At 38.1% G+C, this 9972-nt stretch overlaps 1 protein-coding gene across 1 annotated transcript in view; it reads left to right on the top strand.

Moving 5' to 3' along the window:
- LOC104622979 (thrombospondin type-1 domain-containing protein 4-like) overlaps positions 1 to 9742 on the top strand; it is a gene marked incomplete at both ends in the record, with an annotated part of 25097 nt that extends 15355 nt beyond the window's left edge. The window contains 2 exons of the mRNA XM_010289916.1: positions 6273 to 6446; positions 9563 to 9742. Coding sequence (XP_010288218.1) covers positions 6273 to 6446; positions 9563 to 9742 — 354 coding nt within the window. The remainder of the gene's footprint in view (positions 1 to 6272; positions 6447 to 9562) is intronic.
- Positions 9743 to 9972: the final 230 nt, after the last annotated feature.

Below are 9972 nucleotides of genomic sequence, written 5' to 3'. Positions count from 1 at the left end.
TCTTTCCCTCCATGGCATCAACCTTCTTGGATTCAGTATCTGCACAGACTGATTATTTATACATATAATTAATCCTAAGTAATAAAAAACCCCCTCCATCTTCCTAAAACAATACAGTTCTTGATTTGAGTTATTTTGATAAACAGGTATCATCATCCATTGTATGTATGTTACACACACACAGGTAAAAACCTGCAAAGCTTATGAGCTCTGTGGCTACCATGTACACACTTGTGGAACATGTGAAGGGAGGAAGGAATGCAATTCATCCTTAAGAAACAAACCCTTATTTTCTGAAAAGTATGTGCTCTGTTACTTGTCTTTGAGGTAGATCTAAACACCATATTCTGATATCCATCAGGCTCAATCTTGAGAGAAACTGAGATTTTTACTCATTTCAAAGGGACAAATTACAGGTTAAAAGTCTCTAGCAGCAAAGTGAGACTTACCTTACTCTGTATGTGCCTGTCTACACTTATTGCTCTATCTTGATTATCAATAAGAGAATTAAGTTTCATGGCTTTGTCTTCTACGTGATCTTTAACCCCTTTTGATTATAGAGAGTCTGGACACACTTTTGTGATACTTTTACGTGCTTTTGTAGAAAGACGGTTTCCTGTCTCATAATTCTCTTTAAGATGTCATCCTGTGCTAAAATGCCAGCGTTCCACCAAACTGCATCCATTAATCAGTAGAATAAAGCTGGTGAACCTTACTGAACTTAGCAACAAAATTGGATTGATGGCAGCAGATGAGATTCTTGCAAACATTTCACATGACCGGTTCTTTGACAGCTCTAATTGCTGGAAAGTTTAGTTCTCCTATGGGTCAGAAGCGGGAAACTGCATTCTCCTGATTTACAGCAATGGGAGACCCATCAGTTTCCTTCCAGCTAACTGGAGCATTCCCCTCTTGCATTTTTGTTTGTTCCTCATTGCCATCTTCTCTGTTCATTTGTTTCTCATTTTATGTTTAGAGCATACTTAGAAAAGAAGCCAAAATACGAAAAATTCTTAGATGTTAATGAGATTCTGAGGCCAAAATAAAATCTTGGGAAGAAAGAAAATATGCTGCACATCAGGGAACAAAATCAAAACAGATCAAACGCATGCTCTGGGTTTCACTCTTCATTAAAAGGAGTAACAGCAATGCTTCTGTAATATCTTCCATTACAGAGCTGTAGTTCTGATTCACTGCTTCATAAAAGTCAATGCTTTATTCCTAACAATCAAGTTACAAGTGGGTTTGTTGACCAGGAAAATGTGGAACCACCAATGAATATTGTAGCTTACACTCATCTTTCACTGTTTTCTATTTAAATCTGTGTAGCTCACTTAAAATCTGCCTGGATCCTGAAAGAAAAAAAAACAAAGGAAAAGAGACCACCATGGAGCTTGTGCAGGCATTTTGTTATTTTTGATTATCACTGTTTATTTGTTTTCAGCATAAAATGAAAACAAGATAATATACCCCTTTCCATTGATTTAATGTAGAAATCATATGGAAATAGAACTTTTGCATTCTTTATGAATAAATATGTAACTCACTTAATGATCTTTAATGAAACATACAACCAGGAGAGTTTTGAAGGAGACTTTAATAGAAGGGTGGCCAAAACCTACAGAGATCGCTGTTTTCTTTTCTAGAGCTGATCTCTCTGCAACAATTCAGCTGCTTTAGATGAAAATCAGTGTGTGTAAGTCTGCATGGCAGGGAGGAGCCTTGCCAGCTGTGGCCCAGAGTATCCCAGTTAGGTCAGCAGGCTCAGAGGTGTCAGGCAGGGCCAAACGAGAGCCCAGATTATCAGGTAACATCATGATGACAGGGCAGGTCCAAGGTAAAGCTGGGAAGTCAGTCCACAGCTCAGGTCCAGTGACAGTGTGCAGGGTTGGACGCAGCCTAGTGATCCTGAGGCAGGTTCATGGTAATGAGGCATGGTCAAGGTCAAGCACAGAAGTGAATCCAAGGGCAAGGGATCAGTGAGGCCGAGGCCCATGCCCAGGCTGTGGCTGGGGACAGATGCAGCTCTGATAAAGCTCAGGCAGGGACTGATGGGCCAGGGCTGAGGTTAAATGGAGACCCTGGACCATGGGCAGGTGTGTTGGTGGAGGCCCCAGGTGAGGCTGGCCAGCCATACTGGTGCACTCAGACCCTGAGAAGTCCTTACAGGTTTCAAAGCAAGTGATACTTACTGTAACAGCCAGAGTAGTGAGGAAGTCTGTTCCCTAATGTTACTTACTTCAGAGAGCATTAGTAATGTGTAAGTACCAGCAGTGTTACCAACTACATATAAAGAAAGCAGCAGTGCACATGCAGAAGCAATCATGATCCAGCTGAAGTGTCCACAGATTCCAAGACCATATTTCAAAACTTTTGTTACCTTGGAAGGATACCATGGATCTGCTAGACTAAATACAGGGGACGGTTTGGCTTCTGGTGCAGCACCTACTGTATGCATAGATGTACTCTAAAGGGAAATAATATAAATCCTGGTATCAGAAAGTGTTTTGCCAGTACATGAGGATATTTCTGACTGGGCCTTCCCCTCGCACACACCCTTTTTTTTTTTCCTTAAGAAATCAAGGCTCCTCTCAACAGTATTACGTCCTTTGATAATCTGCCCCCAGTCTCAGAACTGCAGCAGAAGTGAGCTTCTCAAATACAATTCTTAGTTTATTATTGGGAAAATAAAGGTTACATAATCCTTCTAAAATCCCTTCTGAAAAGGATTCTCTCAGAGTAGATCAAATAATGCTAAGGAGTTTCATAAATAAATTTCAAACACAGATCTTCATTTTTATTTTTTGCAGTAGTGTCACATCAGGAGGATGAACTGCAAAAAGCTTTGCTATCTTGTGGGAAATAATTAAGATGATGAAGGTTAGAGCATGGTAGACAGAAATCCTGCATAAATGGGGGTGTTTTACTAGAACTCGATTGTTATTTAAAAATTTAATTATGGCTAGCAGTGATGCTGAAACCTGGCTGAAAGGACTCCTGAGTTCTGGGGAGATTTTCTGCTGCCTCTTTCTGGTGGTCTGTTGCCCCAGTTGAGGGTAATGAGTAGGGCTGGCACATTAGTGAAAGAGAACTGGCACTGTTAAAGGGTTTTTTTTTCCTCTACCGTGCCCTGTGGCTGTGACAGAAATTCAGGCTTCTACTTGCAGTTTTTCAAGTTTGCAGGAGCTAGACTTCTTTTCCTGGACTGTTGTTACAGTTGTTTTCTGACAACTATCAGAGCACTGGATTAGGAGGGGGGTTTTTTAGTTTTAGTTTTTAATTTGAATGGAAAGCTGCTGAAACTGAACTCATCAGGGAAGGACCTCAGGAAGAGGAGAAATGGCAGACTCCTTAAAACGAGGGAGGGTGTTCCACAGACTAAGGTTTCTGAGGAATTTCTGCCAATTAAAACAAGACAGTGAAACAAAATATCTTTAATAATAGGACCAGAACAGAGAACTTGCAGCTTGTGAAAGTTCCTCATGTCATACAATGTTAGGTTATGGCAGTTACTATGTATTAATGCACAAATCAATGTCACAAAATTGAAACTAGTGGTTGTGTCAGTTGTGAAAACTGAAGGGAGACGATTCATTATCCAAACACTCCCTACTCCCTGCCTTGGGCTTTGGAACCAATCATGGCTTTCACATGGAAGATTTCTACTGAAAGGAAGAAAAAACATGAAAACCCAAGTACTTAATGCAGAAACATTCAAGTTTAAGTTTGCTTTGTAAATCCTATGAGGGTGGTTAATCTGTAGTAAAATCTTGCAGCAGAGGGTGGGACAACCCTATACCTTCCCATTTGGTATTTCCTTTGTTATTTGATATGTAAGCCTAGTTCATGCATAGTCATTTAAAACATAAGACTATGGAGATTTTCTGGATGACTTTATAGACTAAACTTGTTCGCAGCTCTTGTTTGCAAAGCAGAAAAGCAAACTGCCAAATGAAAATTACTTAGAAATAAGAAAAGTATTTGCAGAGTGTATGCATAGTTTTCTATGCATAATGTAGTTGAACATACTTGCCGAGGATAAAATATGAACCGCCACAAAATTTATTTCTGTGTAGTGGGTTTGAAAGGTAGGCATTTTGTGGGGCCCAGTTTAACAGGCCATTTACCAAGGACTGGATTGTTTGAAATAGGTTTGGTTTAGTTTAGTTTTAGTTCACGTAAACAGGAAAATGTTCACTACTAGCACAATTTACATCATTCTTGTATTTTCAAGATTTTGCCAGTTTACTTTGAAAAGACCTCCTTAGCCATCAAATCTGGCATGCTGAGGAGGTAAGTATATTTCATGTATCTGTGTGGAAGTGGAAAATTTTGCTGTGCACCACCAACAAAGAAAGGTTCATTGTGTTACTTATAGGCATCATTTAAGAGAAGCTTAATTATTCGATCTTGCAGAGGGAGGAAGAAACCATTCCAATCAGAGCAATTTTTTCCTATTTCTGTGGAGTACATAAGCATCTCTTTACATTCTGAATTTCTAGTTAATCAAAAATTATATTTGGTTTGTTAAAAAAAAGACTTGTAAAAAGTTGCACCACTTCTTCAGTTTTCTAGGGATTCCATTTCAGTAAAGCTTTGCCCTTCTATTTGAACATCTTGTGAAAGAAACCAACTTGCTGACAGGGAAAATGTTTTTCTATGCTGGACTTCACAAATAACCAGTATTCTTCAGTGTGAGTAAATAGTAGTTTGCAACCAATTATACATTCAGTCCCTGGTCTCTCTCTTGAGAAGATGAATGACTCTTGGTTAATCCTGTTTCAATAGCGGTGCTATCGTGGCATCTGCTGTTCTGTAGTTGAACTACTGGATGGGGCCCCTTACATTACTACCAATGTCAAGCTAGTTGTCAACTCTGTGTCTCATCACTCATTCTTTGAATCATTCTTACTTTTACTGAGTAAAATTTAAAAAAACGTTCCAATACGGAGTTACATTATTCACAAGGAATGTACTGTTCATTGTGGAAGTAATACACGGATTCTGATTTAAAAATAACATCTGAAATGTGAATCAAATACATCTTTTTCCTTCATATACTATATACTTATTTGTGGTTTTCTTTGCATATATAATGTAATTGTTTAAATTCAATTGTATACGTATCTTTCAGTGAGCTGTGCCTGGGTTTTTCTTTATTTTGATGGTCTAGACGTGAAATGCCAAATGCATTTTAAAAGAAAAAAGAAAGAAATGGAAGATTAAGAAAGAATTAAGCAACAACAAAAAAAGTCTAACACTAGAATTGATTATTTCCCTGGCATGTTTCTGTTTTTTAAATGTCAGTAGTTTGATGCTGTCCAGAACAGTGGAAAATTGGAGACTTTCCCACTGAAGTAGAGGAATGACCAAACTGTAAGGGCATAAATGGAGTTTATCCTGCGTGATTTATGAATTACGTGCATACCAGCTCTGAATATGTGACATAAGAATCTGCATATCACTACTTATTAAGAGCTTTCAGAATTTAGCAGTGAAAAGTTGGGAATGGTGAATGTTAGTTACTGGGAAGTCATATCATTAGAAAACAACATTGAATTTACATAAACTTCTATGGCCACCTCTTCTGCTAAAACTAGTTAACAACTTACGATGGAAACAGGTTGGGCAATAATAAGTGGCAGTTGCAGTTATTTGCTGAGGATTTACTGGAATCTTTTGAAACTACCTGTGAAGATTTTTGTAGTTCTCTACTTTATTATGCCTTCATACTCTGTCAGCTTGTTATATGGAAGAACTCCAGGATGTGCTATGCAGTCATTTTGCTACCAATGCCACAGCCCTCAGAGTCTTCCTAGCCTCATCCTTTTAACCAGTGTAAGAGTTCACCTGGCTGACAGCTTGAATGGTCACAGGAGGAACTCACAGAACAATTCAAAGGCTGAAATATGACTGCTCTCTGAAAAGCTGCCTATTGAAATTCTATTAATTGGTATGCAAAGAGATGAATAAAATGAAAACTGAAAGATTTTACAGACAGAAAGAAGGAAAGAAAATAAGAAAGCTAATAAAAAGCTATAAAAAACAGATTTCCTTCATCCATAATACTTCAATTTCTTTCATTTGTGACTGTGAAGGACAGGTACTACTTGTGTATTCAAAAGTATGAAGCTGTGAGATGATTTTCTACAGCTGAATTACAAGTAAAAATAGTTGACTTTGCATAAATTTACTTTCGTGACTGTTGCTTCTCATTTTATTGTGCAGTCTGGAGGACAGACTAGTGACATGTTCTGTCTTTTGCTCCCCAGTGTTCTGCAGAATGCGGTGACGGAGTCCGTACGCGTTCAGTGGTTTGTATGACAAACCATGTCAGCAGTTTGCCTCTGGAAGGCTGTGGCAATAACAGACCCTCCGAAACGACTCTCTGTAATAATGGACCCTGTGCTGGTAAAGTGGAGTGGTTTGCTGGGGGCTGGACACAGGTAAACTCTCTATCTAACATGTGTATTCGTTTTCTGCGAGTATTTTAATGTTTAAAATGTATTTTTGTGCATTGAAGATGTGTGCCGTAAGGCACATTCCATACAAGGAATATTTGGAATTTTTTTCCCTGCATTTTGCTGAGTTGATGTTCAATACTTTTCAGCACCTGCTGTTTTCCTACTTTGATGAAAATAAGATTTTGTTCCTCTTTTCCTCTGTTCCTTCATTTTTATTTCTCATCTACTGACACAGTGTATTTATGAAACAAAACGTAACAGAAAGCTGCTTAGCATATTCAGATGAGTGCTAAAGCAACCGATTTGCACCTTGTAAAGTGGAGCCTTTGTGATCAGGCATACCTGCAGGGACATATATATAGTTATATAACTATAGAGAATTTCCAAACGACAAATAAAACAAAAAATAACAGCTAACTTCAAAAGTTAGCTTCAGTATTGTTGTGCTGAAATTCGTGATAAGAGGTGAAAAGAACAAAATTTGGTTAGTGGCCTGGCTCTTTCCTCAGTGTAAATCCTTCCCTCGATCCACATCTTGATAGTCTTTCTCCTTCTAAATAAACTTCTGCTGTCAGAAATGAAGGCATTTCAGAAGCTCAGCTGGTTCACAGGCATTTATGTCCCTTTGCGTCGGCTCTCATACAGCCTGGAGAGCCTTTCGGCCGGCTGGTGCCAGCACTTCGAGTTGTTAGGGAAAAGTCTCTCGGCTGTGCTGTTAACTCGCTGCCTTTCAGATTCCAAGATCCTCCCAGGTGATAAGGAGTTGGAAATTAAATCAGTACAGCTGAGGTGGAGATTGCAGGGCTGCTACTATGCTAATGCTTTCAACTGTAAGTGAGAATTATTTGTGTTGTTTGAGAGTAATAACAAATTCATATTTAAAACACGCTTAGCTGCAGTTCTAATAACAGAAAATCTGGGGCTTGCCACTCCTTGCAGGTGAACAGGAACTTTGTATCCTTTCTTGCTACCAGAGAGAGAAGCGTTCAGTAAGGTCACCATAGCTCTCCCCATTCTGTTCTGAATAAGAAAGTTTCTGTTCTTTACAGTTTCCTGTTCTTTAAGCTAATTCATCTCCTTTCTTTGCATGAGGTTGAATTGTTTTATGCATATCAAGGGTACCGGGTCTTTGCTGTATGTTACCTGGAAGAAGTGTCTAACAACATCTATTCTACTGGCCAAATCCTGACTCCTAGATACCAGAATGAAAGCAGGCAGTCAGTAGACCAGAACAGGAGGAGGAAGCACTGGTGGATGAACTTCTGTATTTTGCTCCGCTAGAGCTAAGGCTGAATGTTAAGATACTGTCTTTTGGAGGAACCATTAAAAGAGAACAGTGACAGAGAAGTTCAGTGTTAAAGAAAGTGCAGTTACATTATTTACTGTAGAATTTATTTGGGTCCGTTCATCTCAAGGTTCTTCATTCAGCTCAAGGGTTTTGTGGGTATCTGGTAAAGGGATCATAAATTCCACCCAAAATATAAACAAAATCTCCACTTTTAATAACATTTGATTGGTTTAGGCTGAAAAAGCCTTTGAAAATCATAGTCCTTTACGTAACGTAGAAACCAATATGTTGCTTGAATCATCTTCTAAAAACTTTTTTACAAGCGCCAGGAACTGTATTGTGTTTGTATTTAACCTTTAAATGGGCAGTAAGAGTCCACGTGAGTCAAATTTGCTTTTCAGAACTGGAACCAACACTGCCTCACATAGATCCTTGCAAACGTGAAAAGAATACCCTGGCAGATCAAAGCATTTTCTAAAAACCATACAGAATGTGGGGATTTTTAAAGCTGCAAAACTTTGTGCTCTGACCTTACAACCCTCAAAGGTCCAGTGCAGCGCATACAATCCTGCTTCAGCAAAAAGCAGTAATGCTGTTTATTGAGAAAGTAAATAATGTTTCTCTTTTTATTAGAAAAATAAATATCAGTTTCTTTTTGTAGCTACAGGTAAAACTACACTTCCAGATTTCTCCAAAAGCACACTTACAGTCATATGTCTTATTCTTCATAAAAGTAATTAGAAATATGTTTTGAGTCTGTGGTACCACGTGGAATAAACATTCACAGAAGTACAGTTTTAACTGCTGTAACAATTTTCAAGATTAAAAATGAAATATGTAATACCTGACACTTACAGTCAGTAGTCACTCAATGAACTAAGTCATTGTATCCTGCAGCATTTTCTTGTCCTGGTTCCTAACTGGGACCGCTGGCTACTATGTTAGTCAGTTGTTGTAGTTGTTGTAGTTGTTGTAGTTGTTGTAGTTGTTGTAGTTGTTGTAGTTGTTGTAGTTGTTGTAGTTGTTGTAGTTGTTGTAGTTGTTGTAGTTGTTGTAGTTGTTGTAGTTGTTGTAGTTGTTGTAGTTGTTGTAGTTGTTGTAGTTGTTGTAGTTGTTGTAGTTGTTGTAGTTGTTGTAGTTGTTGTAGTTGTTGTAGTTGTTGTAGTTGTTGTAGTTGTTGTAGTTGTTGTAGTTGTTGTAGTTGTTGTAGTTGTTGTAGTTGTTGTAGTTGTTGTAGTTGTTGTAGTTGTTGTAGTTGTTGTAGTTGTTGTAGTTGTAGTTGTAGTTGTTGTAGTTGTAGTTGTTGTAGTTGTAGTTGTAGTTGTTGTAGTTGTAGTTGTAGTTGTTGTAGTTGTAGTTGTAGTTGTAGTTGTAGTTGTTGTAGTTGTTGTAGTTGTAGTTGTAGTAATAACAACAACAACCACCACCCAAGGTTTATCTAGGCTACTATTCTGGTTCTGAGAGAAAAACCCTACCACAGGAACTTAAGGAATACTTTATCCTTTTACTTTCTCTTCAAGTCATACATATGCCAGTGATGGAAGGAAAGATACAGTTAAGTTCATTTTACTAAGGAAAGAACATATAAAAGTAAGGAAATGGATTTTGGATGTTAGTGTCTAGGTATGTGTCCAGGAATAGGGAATAAGCAAAACTTTACAAAGTTTCCTCTTTGAATATTAATTTAAAATGCATGTGTGTTGTTTTATTTCAGAAGCAAATAGCATGGAGAACCATGTTACTTAGGAAACAAGTTGAAGGACATAAGTAGAATAACCAATTCCACCACTTTTTTTGTTCTCTGATACAGTGCTCTACTGAATGTGGCAGTGGAACTCAACAGAGAGAAGTCATTTGTGTTAGGAAAACTGAAGGTAATTTTGATGTTTTGAACCCCTACGAATGTTCGTATTTGGAAAAGCCTCCCAGCCAGCAGTCCTGCTACCTCAAACCCTGTGGATCTAAGTGGTTTCATACAGAATGGAGCACAGTAAGTCTACCATGCTTTTCTATATCTAGCTTTGTTTGATACATCTTTTTCCATGTATGTTGAAAGGCAACACCATTTGGTTGATTGTGACATTGACTTAACCTTGCACAGGAACAATACTTAAAAGAAAGCATACTCTTTAGTACCTGGTGGAGCTTAGGAGAGTTAGGAAGTATCTTAACAAGAAGGATATACTGCATTTGTCTTTTCATCACTGATCACTTCTTCCA

The sequence above is a fragment of the Phaethon lepturus genome, unplaced genomic scaffold (assembly GCF_000687285.1).
Source record: "Phaethon lepturus isolate BGI_N335 unplaced genomic scaffold, ASM68728v1 scaffold9786, whole genome shotgun sequence".
In the NCBI taxonomy this organism is placed as follows: domain Eukaryota; kingdom Metazoa; phylum Chordata; class Aves; order Phaethontiformes; family Phaethontidae; genus Phaethon; species Phaethon lepturus.
The sequence above is the reverse complement of the archived record's forward strand: the minus strand, read 5'-3'. Positions and strand labels throughout refer to the sequence as shown.